This window comes from Xenopus tropicalis, chromosome 1 (genome assembly GCF_000004195.4).
Source record: "Xenopus tropicalis strain Nigerian chromosome 1, UCB_Xtro_10.0, whole genome shotgun sequence".
In the NCBI taxonomy this organism is placed as follows: domain Eukaryota; kingdom Metazoa; phylum Chordata; class Amphibia; order Anura; family Pipidae; genus Xenopus; species Xenopus tropicalis.
The window spans coordinates 65,319,522-65,336,239 of NC_030677.2; the positions used below are offsets into that span (position 1 = coordinate 65,319,522).

The 16,718-nt window shown below is 38.3% G+C and overlaps 1 protein-coding gene across 3 annotated transcripts in view; it reads left to right on the plus strand.

The window, feature by feature from the left end:
• The window catches only part of ankrd50 (ankyrin repeat domain 50), a 29,435-nt gene extending 14,391 nt beyond the window's left edge, over positions 1–15,044 (plus strand). For all 3 annotated transcript variants that reach the window (XM_002941998.5, XM_018096150.2, XM_031902563.1), the window contains exons 4-5: positions 1,866–5,395; positions 12,096–15,044. In XM_002941998.5, coding sequence (XP_002942044.1) covers positions 1,866–5,392 — 3,527 coding nt within the window. In that variant the 3' untranslated portion in view covers positions 5,393–5,395; positions 12,096–15,044. The remainder of the gene's footprint in view (positions 1–1,865; positions 5,396–12,095) is intronic.
• Positions 15,045–16,718: the final 1,674 nt, after the last annotated feature.

The window sequence follows — 16,718 nt, forward strand, 5'->3', positions numbered from 1 at the left end:
AGAGCAGCTACTGAAACCGTTAATGTTGCTAATAGAAATATTCCTTGCTGCTTATTTCTGTATGTCTTTACTTACCTTGCTAATTCCTAACATCCCTAACATTTTTTTTGCCTAATTTCTAACTAGACATGAATGCATGTGGTCTGTATTCTAGGGTTGTGGCAAAACAAAGTACCAATGGCAGGTTGTAACAATGTAGCAGTAAGCTAGATAGGGAAAGAAATACCATTTTAAAAAGGAAATAGGTGTTATGATACTGAGGTGAAATGAAGTTACTGGGGAAAGGTATAATACTGAGGTTTCTCTTTTTTCTGAGTATGGCCTGATTTCCCAAAATCAGGGCCTTCTGTGGGCAGCTTAGATTAGAATTTTAGGTGTCCATGTCATTAAAAATGCTTTGAGGAAAAAGTGCCAGTTGGTGGAGGACTGACTACTGCAACATTGTTTTAAAGTTACACATAACCAGCTCAGTCAGCCCTCTGAATAGCAAATGACCAATACTTCCTTCAGTAGCAATGATATTTACAAATGACATTCAACTTAACAATTTTAATCAATAACGTATATATTTAAAAACTACACAGCAAAAAATAAGTTTGTTTTTTTTTCTTTTCACTTAAAGGAACATCGACCTTTATATATAAACCAAACAGGTTTTTATGCACTGCATCCAATTACATGTACCTTTTGAAACGATGTTGCAGTAGTAAGTCCTCTAACAAAGACTTGTATTTCTGTAGTGCCTTGCTCCTATAAAGATTATACTTCTTTACAGGCTTTTATTCATAAAAACATACAGATTTGTTAATAACAGAATCTGCAAGGCATTGTGGCAACATGTAGTAGGGCCAGGCAACAAAATTAATATATAAACAAATTCTGTTTTCAGCAGCAATTACATTTACAAAAATAAAGTTGATTAGAGTTAAATTACTCTTTACTATCCAGGATTGTAGAAAGATTATATACTACCACTTTACAGGAAATGTCTATAAACTGTTTTTGCAAAAAGAACTTCCTAAAGTAATTTTAGTATTTACAGTTAATTTACATTTTTTTATGGTTTAAAAATTGCTCTGAATCCTGCAGTTTCAAATTACAACAAAAAAAATCTGGCCCGAGGCTCCAGATAGACAGCCCTGATCTACATCATCCAAAATAAATTTTCTGCAAGAGGTTCATGTGCGATTGTTTTGTCTTTAATCTTTTTGGGAGAGACTATATTTTTTTGGACCAAAAATGTTGTGGGTCAGTTTCATAAGGAGATAAAAAAAACACATGTATAGTAGCTGGTAGTAGATAAAAGTACTCTATACAATTTTTCTTTAGTAAAATTATTTTTGATGAAGACTGTTCTTAAGAGATGACTTGGCCAACAAAACTGTATTACCACAAATCTATCCCCTACTAAATGTGTTAATAATCATAAGCATTTTCTGTGGATATAATTTGATGTATTGTAAGGATTGTTTAAAAACATTAAAGGAATTCAGAATGCAGTAAGGTTTCCTGTGAGGAGTGGTTGCACACTGCAGTATTAATGGAATTTCCTGAAAAATAAACACCAGGAACTGTTTGCTAAGTTATTGTGTTTCTTTATAAGCAAACACAACTTTAGAATTACTTGGAGATAATTTAACATCTACATAATATTAAAATGTATTTTAAACAGAAGGAAATCTTTAACCATGTAGCTTATTGTAGAAGTCCTGCTTTGATTAACTCTTCCCTAAGTGCAGCTTAGCTCACTTCCCCCTTAACATGTAACATAAGAGAGTTAGAGGTCTCCTTATATTTAAAGTATGCAATGTATATAAACTTCTGTTCTTATGAAATAGTAATACATTTTACAATTTCTTCTACAGGTTTCCGAAAAATAAGTCTGGATGATCTCCGGAAAGCTTACATAGTAAAAGATGTTCAACAGTATATTCTTCATCGTTTGGACCAAGAAGAGGCATTGAGGCAACACCTAACAAAAGAAACTGCGGAAATGTTAAATCAACTGCACATTAAAAGCAGTGGGTGCTTTCTGTACCTGGAGCGTGTTTTAGATGGAGTTGTAGAAAATTTCATCATGCTACGAGAGATCCGTGATATTCCTGGAACTCTAAATGGCTTATACCTCTGGTTGTGTCAAAGACTTTTTGTTAGAAAACAATTTGCAAAGGTCCAACCAATTCTTAATGTTATTCTGGCTGCTTGTAAGCCATTAACAACTATTGAACTCTTTAATGCAGTTTGGACCAAAAACATGTCATTAACCATGGAAGATTTTCAGAGGAAACTGGATGTGCTATCAAAAGTCTTGGTCGAAGGATTGGGGAATACTAAAATTTTATTCCATTATAGTTTTGCAGAGTGGCTGCTGGATGTAAAACATTGCACACAGAAATATTTGTGTAATGCAGCTGAAGGACACCGAATGCTTGCAATGAGCTACACATGTCGGGCTAAGGAGCTTACGCCAATAGAAGTACAGGAGTTTGCTTTGCATCTTATACATTCAAATTTACAGTTAACCAATTCAGAGTTGGCTTTATGGATGATTTTGAATGGAACATGTGTGAAAGACTCATTGTGCACCTTAATACCAAAGGAACAAGAAGTACTACAGTTGTTGGTAAAAGCAGGAGCCCATGTTGATAGTGAGGATGATAGAACATGTTGCATTGTTCGACAAGCATTGGAACGAGAAGATTCTATTCGTACGTTGCTGGATAATGGTGCTTCAGTTAACCAGTGTGATTCAAATGGGAGAACTTTGCTGGCCAACACTGCTTATAGTGGAAATCTTGATGTGGTTAACCTTCTTGTTTCAAGAGGATCTGATCTTGAAATAGAAGATGCCAATGGACAGACAGCACTTACTTTAGCTGCCCGCCAAGGACATGTAAAGGTTGTAAATTGTTTAATTGGATGCGGTGCTAATATAAATCATTGTGATCATGATGGATGGACTGCACTCAGATCTGCAGCCTGGGGTGGGCACACTGAAGTAGTGTCTGCACTTCTGTATGCAGGTGCAAAGGTAGATTGTGCTGATGCAGATAGTAGAACAGCTTTAAGAGCAGCAGCATGGGGTGGGCATGAAGATATTGTGCTGAATTTACTGCAGCATGGAGCAGAGGTTAATAAAGCTGACAATGAGGGACGAACTGCTTTAATTGCTGCAGCATATATGGGACATAGAGAAATTGTGGAGCATCTTTTAGGTCATGGTGCAGAGATAAACCATGAGGATGTGGATGGAAGAACTGCTTTATCAGTTGCTGCTCTTTGTGTACCTGCAAGCAAAGGGCATGCATCCGTTGTTAGTCTTTTAATTGAACAAGGTGCTGAGGTGGATCATTGTGATAAGGATGGAATGACTCCACTACTTGTTGCAGCATATGAAGGCCATGTAGATGTAGTTGACTTACTTCTAGAGGGTGGAGCAGATGTTGATCATACTGATAATAATGGACGTACTCCTCTGCTTGCTGCTGCTTCAATGGGGCATGCAGCAGTTGTCAACACACTTCTGTTTTGGGGTGCTGCTGTTGATAGCATTGATAGTGAAGGTAGAACTGTGCTTAGTATAGCTTCAGCTCAAGGCAATGTTGAAGTTGTGCGGACACTTTTAGACCGGGGCCTTGATGAAAATCATAGAGATGATGCTGGATGGACACCTCTACATATGGCTGCTTTTGAAGGTCATAGATTAATCTGTGAAGCATTAATTGAACAAGGGGCTAGAACAAATGAAATTGATAATGATGGACGAATACCTCTGATTCTGGCTGCACAAGAAGGGCACTATGATTGTGTGCAAATACTTCTAGAAAATAAATCTGCAGTGGATCAAAAAGGCTATGATGGCCGAAGTGCCTTGAGAGTTGCAGCACTGGAGGGACACAGAGACATAGTTGAATTGCTTCTCAGTAATGGAGCAGATCTTAATGCCAAAGATGCCGATGGTCGACCAACACTATACATACTGGCCCTCGAAAATCAGCTCTCGATGGCTGAGTATTTTTTAGAAAATGGAGCAAATGTAGAAGCTAGCGATACTGATGGAAGGACAGCTCTTCATGTCTCCTGCTGGCAGGGACATTTAGAAATGGTGCAGAGTCTAATATCCTATAAGGCTGATGTCAATGCCTCAGACAATGAAAAGAGATCTTCCTTACAGTCTGCAGCTTGGCAAGGTCATGTGAAAGTGGTTCAGCTCTTAATTGAACATGGAACTTTGGTTGATAATACATGCAACCAGGGTGCTACTGCACTTTGTATTGCAGCACAGGAAGGTCACACTGATGTTGTTCAATTTTTGTTAGAAAATGGAGCAGACCCTAATCATGCAGATCAGTTTGGACGTACAGCAATGAGAGTTGCAGCAAAAAATGGGCACAGTGAAATAATTAAACTATTAGAAAAATATGGTGCTTCAATACCAAGTGGATGCAACCCATCACCTGTTCATACTATGGAGCAAAAAGTCTTAAATCCATCATCAAAAGTACAGTCGTCAACAATTAAATCAAACAGTTCGTCTAGCACAGGAGGTGGTGATGTGCATCCTTCTATGCGAGGTTTGTGTAATGGGCCCGCTCATGCCTTTAGCTCTCCATCAGAGTCTCCAGATTCTACGGTGGATCGGCACAAGTCCTCTTTATCAAATAATTCCTTAAAAAGTTCTAAGAATTCTTCTCTTCGTACAACATCATCTACTGCAACTGCTCAAACTGTGCCTATTGATAGTTTCCATTGCCTTTCATTTACAGAGCAAATTCAGCAGCATTCTCTGCCACGCAGTAGAAGTCGACAGTCAATAGTTTCTCCCTCATCTACAACACATTCCTTGGGGCAAAATTACTCACCAACTAGTGAATTTGAATGGAGTCAGGTAAAACCCAGTTTAAAATCAACCAAAACAAATAAAAGTGGCAAAGGAGAGTCCTCAAGCAAATCAAACTCTGTTGCAAAGAAAACAAAACAAAATTGCAGCTCTCAGCCTAAAGTTTTGGAATATGAAATGACTCAGTTTGACAAGCGAGTGCATCCTCAAGATTCCTTACCACTAAAACACATCCCTGTAGACAGTAAGATCCAAATTCCATCAGTCCAACAAGAAGTTGGTCGCTCTCAACAGCAATTTCTTATTCAACAGCAAAATTTAGAACAAAAGAAAAGAAATGGCATTATGACTAATCCCAATTATCACCTGCAAGGAAATCAAGTCTTTCTTGGGAGAGTTTCTGTGCCACGTGCAGTACAAAGTCGAGGATTGCAGGATGTTTTAGAAGGCTATCCTTCAAGTGAGACAGAATTAGGCCTTAAACAATCACTGAAGCTACAAATTGAAGGATCTGATCCAAGCTTTAATTATAAAAAGGAAACACCACTATAAATGGTAAGTAATATCATTTAATTTTATATTTCATTGTGTACATAAAAGCATTCCTAGATCTATAGAAAATGACATTTGTACTTCAAATGCCACACTGCATTCAGGATTCATAATTGTTGTTTCCCTAAGGAGACATATTATGTCAGCCTCATCTCCTAATATTATATTCCTTTTTCCTTTAAAGAGATACTGACACCAGAAATTTAATCTTTTTTTTTTACATCTGTCATAACATTGTCTTTGCAAGAACTTTATAATTTTGCCATTAAAGTATTTGCCTGATGCTTTTACATTACCTGTCTGATCCCCCATGTTCCTCAAAGAGGGGGCTGCCATATTTGTCCGTTTGCATTGGAAGCTATAACTGACAGGCTGAGAAGGGACAGTCAGGTTGGCAAAACAGTCAGGTTTATGAACTTCAAGTAACAATTACTTACAAAAGCAAACATGTCAGCAAAAAAATGTCAACACGACCTGTAGGTAGCTTTTTATGTATATTCATATTTTGAAAAGTAGTTTTTTCGTGTCAGCATCACTTTAAGGGGCCCATTTACTTACTCACGAACCGGGCGAATGCGTCCGATTGCGGTTTTTTTAGTAATGATCGGTATTTGGCGATTTTTTTGGAAAATTATTGCGACTTTTTCGTTGCCATCCGGATGTTGCGCAAAATCTGGCGATTTTTTTCGTTGCGTTAAAACTTGCGCGAAAAGTCGCGCCTTTTTCGTAGCCATTCCGAAAGTTGCGCAAAATGTTGCAATTTTTTCGTAGCGTTCGGATTCATTCAAGCTTCAGTATGGTGACTTTTCTTGGGCCAGGTTGGAGCTGCAGGGTGCCATTGAGTCCTATGGGAGGCTTCCAAAATCATGCTAAGTCTGAAAGTTTCACCCGCCACTTACGAGCGCTCAATACGAAAAAGTCGCGACAAGATACGAGCGAATCGTAATGGCTACGAAAAACTCGCGTTTTTTCGCGAAAATCGTATTGGTAACGAAAAAGTCACGACAATTTCCGAAAAGTCGTAAAGGCGCCGAAAAAAATCGCAAAAAAAGACGCAAAATGTTCGTTTTCCAATCGGAATTTTTTCAATTCGAATTCGTGTCTTAGTAAATCAGCCCCTAAGTGTATAGTGCCAAAGAAAAAAATGCAAACTATTCAGTGTACAAATAAAAATGGGTAAATAGAATGGGTAAATGTTTTCATTAGAGCTAGTTAGCCAAAAATGTAATCTATAAAGGAGAGTAAACAAATTTCTAAGATGATAACCAGAACACTACTTCCTCCTTTACAGCTCTGTAAGCTGTTAGCAGTCCATAACCAATCATTGACTTCGGGGGTGGGGGGGTATGAGAGAGATAACTGTTCAGTTAGTTTGCTTTTGAATCTGACCTGTGTCTCACAAACTAACTGAACATTTATCTCCCATGTGGCCCCCCTCAAGTCACTGACAAACTAATAGGTTAGAGAGCTAAAAGGAGGAAGTAGTGTTCTGGCTATCATGTTAGATATCCACATGCCTTTATAGATTACATTTTTGCCTAACTAAATAACTATATAAAAAAAAATTCTTATTTACCCAGTTTAATTTTACACTGAACTGTTTATTTAGATGTCATTATATTAGAACTGCAGAAAGTGCCTCTCAGCCCTGTGTCCTGGCTGGAATAAAAGCTGGGCGTGTCCTTTAATTCTCCCACATGAAATAACTGTATGTGATACTCAGTGCTATTGGTGGTTTGTCTTTAGAGTGAATCTTCTTTGAAGTGCTGAAAATTATTGCTTGCAGCTTCCTCTTACAAAAACCCCTTTGAATGGGCCTCAAAAGTTTTATAGGAAATGCAGTGGAAGCATATGAAAATAAATGAAACAAAAAACAATATAGTGTAATATGTTAAACCCCATCTGTGCAAGGTGTAAGGTGACAACCAAAATCCAAACAAGTAAAAGGGTAAGCGTCCACCACCGGCTCAATTCGGTAAGTATACACATTTACCAGACCAAGATTATAATGTGCCAAACAGACAAGGATCAGTGTTGATTGTAGTACCGGCCAGATCCTCAAAAGAGGCTAGGGAAAACCGAAATAGCATAATACCAGTTATTAAAAAACAATCCTGCGCATCACAGGCTACTCGCCGCATTGAGGTTTACACAATTGTCTTACATCTAAATACTGTGAGTAGCCTGTAATGCGCAGGATTGTTTCTAATACTACTGTTTAGAACATATTACACTATATTGTTTTTTGTTTCATTTATTTTTATGCGCTTCCACTGTATTTCCTATGAATACAAGGACAACCCTGCAGTAGCAGCCCAAGTCCCTCTCTCAGTTTTGAGGAGAGTTGCAGCTCCACTAACCAGAGGGATAGAAACAAAGTTTTTTTTTTTTTATCCCCATTATCAGTTGTTTGATCTAACATCCAGCTCTTTTATATGCCCATATTCCCCTGCTATATGGCAGTAGCGCATGTAAAGATTCGTCGCCTGCGATAAATATTTGTTACCGCAGGCGACTAATCTCCGTGACATGCCAATGTAAATCGGCAGTGGGATGGCATACGCGTCACTTCTTTTTTCCGAAGTTGCCTCAAGGAAACTTTGGGGAAACCGAAGCAATGCATACGCCATCCCACCAACGATTTCCATTCTTGACGGCGGTGGGATGGCATTGTGGGGATATTAGTCGCCCGCAGTAACAAAGATTTATCGCTGGGCGACTAATCTCCCCGTGTGCCACTGCCCTTATGTTATTTTGTGGTGTGGGGACAGCTTGAGGGCCTCTGTCTGAAATATGCTATTTGATAATTACAAAAAAGCATGTTCCTTTATGTGAGTGGTGGCCCTCTAGCTGTTGCAGTACAAGATGTTAAATGGCATCATGACTAATCTGTGCAAGTGTTGTGAGACAGCTTGAGGACCACCTAAGTACAATAGTGCATCACGAGCTGGCCCTCCACAGTTTGCGTAATCTAAGGTTGCAGGAAGTTGTTGCTGGCAGCAGAAGGGCCCACACCACAGTATACACGAGCTGCTGCTTTAATGGTGACTGTTATACACAATATAAGGTGCAAATAAATGTGCTAGGCATGAGAAGTAACAACTGCTAATGGAACACAATAGAACTTCAGCTTTAGGAAAAGCTGCAGCTTCTCTAACTGGCATGAACAGAGACTGACCCAGTTTAATCAGGCTGGGAGCAGTAACACAGGACAGGACCTAGTCAGGCTGGGAACAGAGGGACACAGGACAGGACTTAAGGTGGCCATACATGTTACAGTTACAATCTTTCCTGCTGCCAAAAGATAGTTTGTACCCTCCACTAACCTTCAGGGCTGAATATTCAGATATAGAGGTATAAACTATTGGAATTCTACCCCTATCTGCTTGGGCACCCGATCAAAACCTTTTGTCTGCCCGATCGACAAGATGAATGTTACGCAAGGCTTTTGTGATATATGTCGCCTCATCAATCCACCATACATGCACCAAATATCGTACAAAACTAGGGTTAGGATAATATTGGTGCATGCATGGCCAGCTTTAGCTGAGAGCAAAGAAACTTGGGGGAGGGACTTGGGCTGCTACTGAAGAGTTCTGCTTGTCACTCACTGACATCACCAGGTACAGCTGATAAGATCTGAAATTGAAGCTAAAACTTTTAACATGTATAATATTCATCTAAGTGAAAAAATCAAGGGATGCGTCTTCTTTAAATATTAGGGCTGAAATTCAACTTTAACTAGGCAACAATTTTTAAATTGATCTACTTGATCTACTGCTTGATATCATTTTCTACTTTATTCTAAACTGGGGTTTGGTATTTATATACATGGTTTACTTATGCACAGGCTCAAACAGATGTTTTGGCTGTTATTGGAGGTATAATGATTAAGCTTTCTGCAGTGAACATTTTTTTCCAAAAATCCCCATTTTTTGGTGTTGCAGCTGTCTGAAATTTGTAGGCCCAATACTGTCAGGAACACTGAAAGTTGGGTTGCTGCCTGAGTGACTTGGTCCAGGAATTTTCTTGTAGCTGTGCAATGCAGAATTGGGCCTTTTGGAAAAAGTGTCATCCCCTGACAATGTAATTGTCTATTTTCCTTAAAAATACTTATCATATCTCTATTCATGTAGTAGAAGAAAGCCGTTTATGGCATGCATTGCAGAGGCACCTTTTGTGCCATACTCCTGTGGTTTTTATTTGGAGTATAATAGACTAGTTGCTTCTTAGGAGATAAGGAAAACCAGCTTTTAGACAGATCACTGAACCTATGTGCATTATAAACCTAATAGGAGATGGTATCAGAAGCATACTAAACACAAACTGCACATATTTGCCGTTTATGGCATGCATTGCAGAGGCACCTTTTGTACCTTACTCCTGTGGTTTTTATTTGGAGTATAATAGACTAGTTGCTTCTTAGGGCTCTGGCACACGGGGAGATTAGTCACCCGCGACAAAACTCCCTGTTCGGGGGGCGACTAATCTCCCCGGATTGCCATCCCACCGGCGAAAATGTAAATTGCCGGTGGGATGGCATACGCGAAAATGCCTCGCGAGGCAACTTCGGCAATTTTCCGAAATTGCCTGCTCAGCGTGTGCCATCCCACCGGCGACTTAGATTTAGTCGCCCATGACAAGGAAGATTTGTCGCGGGCAACTAAACTCCCCGTGTGCCAGAGACCTTAGGAGATAATGAAAACCAGCTTTTAGACAGATAACTGAACCTATGTGCATTATAAACCTAATAGGAGATAGTATCAGAAGCATAATAAACACAAACTGCACATATTCTAACGAGATCAATAAAGGACTAGATTTTGTTACCCTAAAGATGAAGACAGATGAGGCAATTAGTCTCCACGATTTTTAAAAATCCATTCACGGTGACTAATTGCAAATCTACAAGAAGTGGCGACTTGTACTGCACTGTCCCATCTCGCATGCGGCGTCTTATGTGTATTTGCACGGAGGTATCATTGTGGAGATTTGTTGCCATGATCAGATTTTTAGTTGACCCTACTGCAGGTTTTAAAAGTCGCAATGACTAATCGCCCCATATGTCTTTGCCTTAGCACTGGAATATTTAGTTTGCATTACATCATGGTCAACTGAACTAATCCGTTATTATGCCTCTGACGAAGAATGTAGTAAATGATTGGATTGTAGCATGCAAGAACTGTGAAGCAACTCTGAAAAGCAAACACTTCAGGTAGTCTAGCAAATGTTTGACTAGTTCCAAAAAACACCAAAAACAGGTCTTAAATTTTATTTTCTCAAACAACAGATAAAGGGTGATATGAGGAGACCAACTTCGCAGTTCAAGATGTTTGGTACTTATATCCAAGTTATAGCTGCTGGGTAGCCTCTCCAGCATAGACAGGATGCCAGACTAAATCCCCACACATTATACACACATTTTAACTTGATTAAAGACACATTGTAGCTTTAGTCTAATGAAGCACAAGGGTGTTTCACAGCATAAAAAACACAGGTCCTCACTGACAGCCACTGCTTCCACCCAGAAATGTCAGAGGATGTATTTTTGTACCAAAATCCTTGCTCTGTGAACACAGGCCGACAAAGTCGTAGTCAGTGCACTTAAAGGAAAACTACCCCAAACAATGTAAATCTATAAAAATATATTGCAAAAAGCAGTGTATATGTAAAACCCTATTTCATGCAAATAAACCAATTTCATAAAAACATACTTTTTTAGTATATGCAATTGGGTAATCCAAAATTATCCCCCATAGGATTCATGGTGCACACAACAAACATATACATTAGGTCACATGAGCCCAAAAAAGTTCTGTCATTTACTCCCACACTTCTTCCTGTTACAGTCAGAGCAGTATTTTTTCCTGTCAGGTGATCTTTGAGGGAACACAGCCCATCACAAAATTGTGGCTCAAGGGAAAAGATATAAAAGGACAATATTTACTGATATATATTCCAGTTTGGTAAGATTATTTAATAGGCCACTTAATATTAAATAAACAATTTGTTGGTTAAGTTTTCATTCTGAAGGTATAGTTTTCTTTTGATGCAAGGCGCTGATTTGCTTGGGTTGTTGTCTGCACAGATAATGAGACAGCCATATTTTCCTGGGAAAATATGTGATTGTGATGTATTCTAGATTAGTAAATATGTTTCTTAGGCAAAGTGATTTGTTTTTCAATTATTGATTAATTTTTCCTGCTTGAAAAGTAAAGAAAATATTCCCATACACAGACTGTCCCATAAACAGACTCGCTATATAGGAGATATTACGGTAGAAACTTGTAAAGAATTAGCTGAGAAAAAACATCCAACACCATGAACATAGATCTGCTTCAGTCAATGTCTGTGTTTTAAATGATGGGTGGCCATGTCCTAATGGTACCTGCCAGAAGCACAGTAGGAGAGAGATAGCCAATCACCAGCTAAGACATGCTTCAGGTCAGCCTAGCTGCTGATTGGTTCCTAATCTACAGTGCAGTGTGCTGACTGCTGCCACCTCCCCCTATATGGCCTGGACAGAATTTTTCATTAAATTAGTCTGAAACACAACTTTCTTTTTTTTAAGTTAATTCCTTTAATATTTAGAGGAGTATAATGCACTGGTATATTATTGTTTTTCACACAATATGACTCCTTTAAGTATGAGAACAAGTGACTTAATACTAATACTTTGCCTTGTTTTCTTGCTTTTCCCCAGGTTTCAGAAGCACAAGCGCAGAATATGTATTGCTGAAAGCAAACATTTGTGATGAAGATCTATTTGCAATTTAGGTCTTGAAAAATTACAACTGTGATGGTAGAAATTAAAAATGACTTGAAAATGTGCCTAGTTTGGCTACTCTTGCTAAGCATACACGCTTAAACGGATCTATATTTGTAGGAATAAATGTCTATTAAAGGGCAATATACACCAGTGTTTAACATGGATCTATTGTAAAAACTCAGTGTTGCCTATTTAAAAATGATCTATGGGTTTTATTTGCTTTAAAGTGTGCAGACCAGTGAAATGTGCAACAATTTCATTCTACACTTAAGACAACTACTTTGGTTCTTGAGAATATATTTAATACGATACTGTATAATAAACATTAGCAGTTAGAGTAGAGGCTAATGGCACACCAGGCATCACCCCAGAGATATTTCCACTGGGGAAGAAACACGCCACCTTCCTGGCTGCTCACCATTGATTTAAATAGCATGTCACCATGCATATAGGCAGATTTCAGCCCAAGCATTAAAAATAGTTTATTTTGGGACAAATTTGTCTGTATATTTGGTGACAAGCAGTTTGCCATAAAAATCAATAGCAGAATCAAGGGCAGGCATTCCTCTACCAGTGTGTCATAAGCCTGTTTAGAGGGATGAAATTCATATAGAACTTTTTACCTTTTTTTCAATCCTCTACTGCTTCCAGGAGACAGAAGTAAGTACTGTGGCACATGGGGATTTTTACCACCAGGGTATTCTGTGTGGGGGGGCATAAAGCCCCCCAAATTGCCCGTCATTGCTACCCATAGTATGTTCTTGGCATACACTGTGATGACAGGCAGCCTCTGCTCTGAAATTTTTGTTTCATCATTTTTAAGTGGAGGCCTGTTTGCTGTGGACAGGTATATAAAATATGTTACTGTGTGCCATAGATGTAAAGGTAAATAGAAAACAATGATCAGTTAGCACTTTATATTAAACATATAGAATGTATTAAGTTAAAAAAGCAGAACATGTTCACTACAAGTCCTGTTTAAGCCTCATGTTAAACCTAGGTGTATATTGTCCCTTTAAAGTAAAACTTGTATAGCATAGGACATGCTAAAGCGGTCCAATATATTTTCATATGTTGTTTCAGTTCACAAATCAATGCCACTCTGTTTTTCGCACATACCCAACCCTAATAGTTAAATTCAAGAAAGAGAAAAGAAGAGAAGCTATAGGCAAGTTTAGACTTTCAGTACAAACAAAAAGAAGGTCAATGCAGTAAATGTGTGCAAAAAACTGTGACTGTACATTCTGCACAGAGAAAAAATATTTAAAAGCCTACATTGCACCTGCTGCAGTTTGTGTCCTGCATCAACCCTTTTTCACAATATGTTATATTCCTATAGTTATAGCTTCAATTTAAAATGTATTGTACACAAGAATGCACTTTGAAACTGCAGGCTTATGCCCTTTCCCCTTTCCCTGCCCCTAGTATTCATGGTGCAAATCAAATTGTTCAGAAATCTATGTGCCCTGCAGAAACCTGTGTGTTTTTTTTCTTAATCTATTATTACTCATCCACTTCCACAATGCAAAATGTGGATTGTATTTGAAAATCCCAACTGGCTTCAGCCTTTTCTGTCTTCGGTATTTTCACTTTTTTGTATTATATTATATTGTTAAGCCAAACCCCTTTACATTGCTCAGCGCACAGACATTGACCCAAACTGGAGTTGAATGTATTAATGCTCAACTTTTCTAGAAGCATATTTATCCATCACTGAAGAGCTCAGTGTTATATATTTCCGGTGTGGTTACCAGTAATTATTTAATTAGACTTTGTATCTTGTTATGTTGTCTTTGTCCTATTATGAGAAGAATAATTCTGTAGTCTGCCTGTTGTGTCAAACATTGTACAAACATGACCTGAAATGGCTGTGGATCCTTAAAATTTGTTGTAGAAAAGTTAATACCATGTATTTATTTTCCATGCAAAGCACTAGAAGAAGTCAATGCAGCCTCTGCTGAGGAATCTTGTCATGTTAAAAAGGTGGTGAATTTCTTGTCCCCGTGGGACATATACTTAAATACATTACGAAGTTCTTAAAGAGCCTTAAGAATGCTAACTGCTAGTTAAATGATATGTTACATAATATGAAAGAGAGAGTACGATTTGTTTAGTCGTACTGTTTAGTGACAGATCTCTGATTTAAGTGCTTTCTCCCCCCCCCCCCCTGTTTTTTTTATAAATAGTAAAAATAATCTCCACAGCTGCCATTTCTACTGATAGGTTATATCGGGATATTTATTTATTTTGATTTTCGTGTAAAATGCACCTTGTGTTTTGTGGATGTCCAGTTGCACAAGAGAGAATTTTTTCATTCCCATTTCATAGCTTTTAAGTACCAATGTGTGAATTTTTATTTCAAATGCAGAGTGAAATGGGCAAATATTTTTTTATAACAACAAATAAGTTGTTTTTCATTTTTGAAAAGATACCAGTTCATATTAACTGGCCCTTTTGTTTTCTTCTCTCTCCATTCACAAACCACTACCATTATTTTGAGCAACTGCAATAATAAAGTTGTTTCAGCAAAACGTGGATAAAAAACAGTTCTGAATATTTCGACCCAAGTGCATGATTGCTGGTAATAGCATTTGTTCATTGATTGTTTGATATTGTTCTACTTCATACAGTGTTCATCATTTATTTGTAAAATGACATTTTCTCAATCACTTACTCTGCTATGCAAATGTATTTTGCTCTGAACATAACATCCTCAATAATAACTTTTCATTTGTTTTTTTCTGTTTTTGTTTTTCTTATTGTAAATAGCCAATGTAAATTGAATTAAACATTGTAAATTTTTTATTTTATTCCTTGTATTATATTCAGCACAGGGCTCCTATGTATATTAAAGTGCATAATAAATATATTTGCTTTTCATCAGTTATCTTGTCTTTTATTATTGTTTTTATTTAATCTTATCTACTTCGAGTTGTAATTTAGCAAATATATAAAAAGTAGTGTTCATTAAGTTAAGTGCTGCAAACAATTTGTTTAGATGCATATACAATGTAATTTGTAATATATACACATATATACACCAAGAAAAAATATACATACTCTTGTTTTCTTTTCCAAAAATGTTTTCAATGTTTCAGTTCATGGTCTAAAACCTTTTTCAAGATGCTTTGCCATACTAGCTTACAAAATAATGTTACAAGATTTAAAATGTTTGCATACACCATCTACCCATAACAAGGTCCAGTATCATGACATTACTTTCCCTTGGTCACAAGATACACCAACCCGGTAGCTTGTGACAAAGGAAAAGCATGCCACAAATAGACATCAAAATGCCACAAATTCAAGCACAGTTATTAGGTTATCTATAAACAAATGGTCCCTCAAAGGGAAATTATTGCATATTAAGAAAACAACTAAATGAACAATATTCATTCAGGCCCCTAGGTGCTAGGGTAAGCAATATTCTGATCCAAAAAGTATCTCCACTGTAGAAGGAGAGATGATCCATCACATCATCCCCCCAAGGCATTGGAATATGATCTATAGCAGGGTTCCCAAAACTTTCCTACTCGTGAGCCACAGTCAAATGTAAATGAATTCGACCAGTGCTGTCCGACTTCTGTGGTACCGAGGGACGGAATTTTTTTGGCCTACGTGGTGGAGGGCTGATAATGGAAGCCAGTTTTGACCACTCCTCTTTTTTAAAACCACACCCATGTTATCACAAGAGCTTTTAAGACCATACCCACATTAATGGTGGTAGCACAGCAAAAACCCATTCATTCATTCATTCACATCTTAGGGACAATATAATGACTATTTCCAAACAGACTCCCAGAACAAACCCCTGCCAGGTTCACCTACCACAGGCAGCATAGGGCAGGTAGAGTATGGCGCACACACAGGCAGCATAGGGCAGGTAGAGTATGGCACACACAGGCAGCATTGGGCAGAAAGTTTACTGCCTGTGTGTGTCATATGCTGCCTGCCCTACCCTGCCTGTGTGTGCGCCATACTCTCTCTGCCCCACCTGCCTATGGCACACACACGCAGCATACAGTGACACAATGCTGGCACTGCTCCTTCAGTCTGAGGTGTGAACAGGTGAACAATGTGGGTGCTTACAGTCTGAGCCTGAGGTGTGAACAATGGAGGGATTAAAAAGGTGTAAATAGTACAGGGGATTACATGTTCAAACAATACAGGGGTTTTCAGCCCGAATCTGAGGTGTGAACCATGCAGGGGGTCAGTTAATCTCTGTCCTGATACCATTTAAGCTTACACAAAGGTAAGCAGTCACAGCAGCCAGACAGGTGGGGGTCGCAGGCTGCCAGTTGGTCAGCACTGTATTAGACTTAATAGTCTTTTGTGGGAGGTGGGGGAGGGATTTGTGCCAAAGTCAGTTGTTTTTTTAGATTTTACTTGTGCTGGAATCAGTTATTCTTAGTTACATCTTTATTACATCTGCTAGGAATGTGGGCTTCCCCCAAAACATATATTACATCTAAAGGTGGCCATACACGAACAGATTTAAGATGCCGATTTGTGTCCTTAGACTGACTTGGCACCTTATCTGCCTGTGTATGGGGCCTT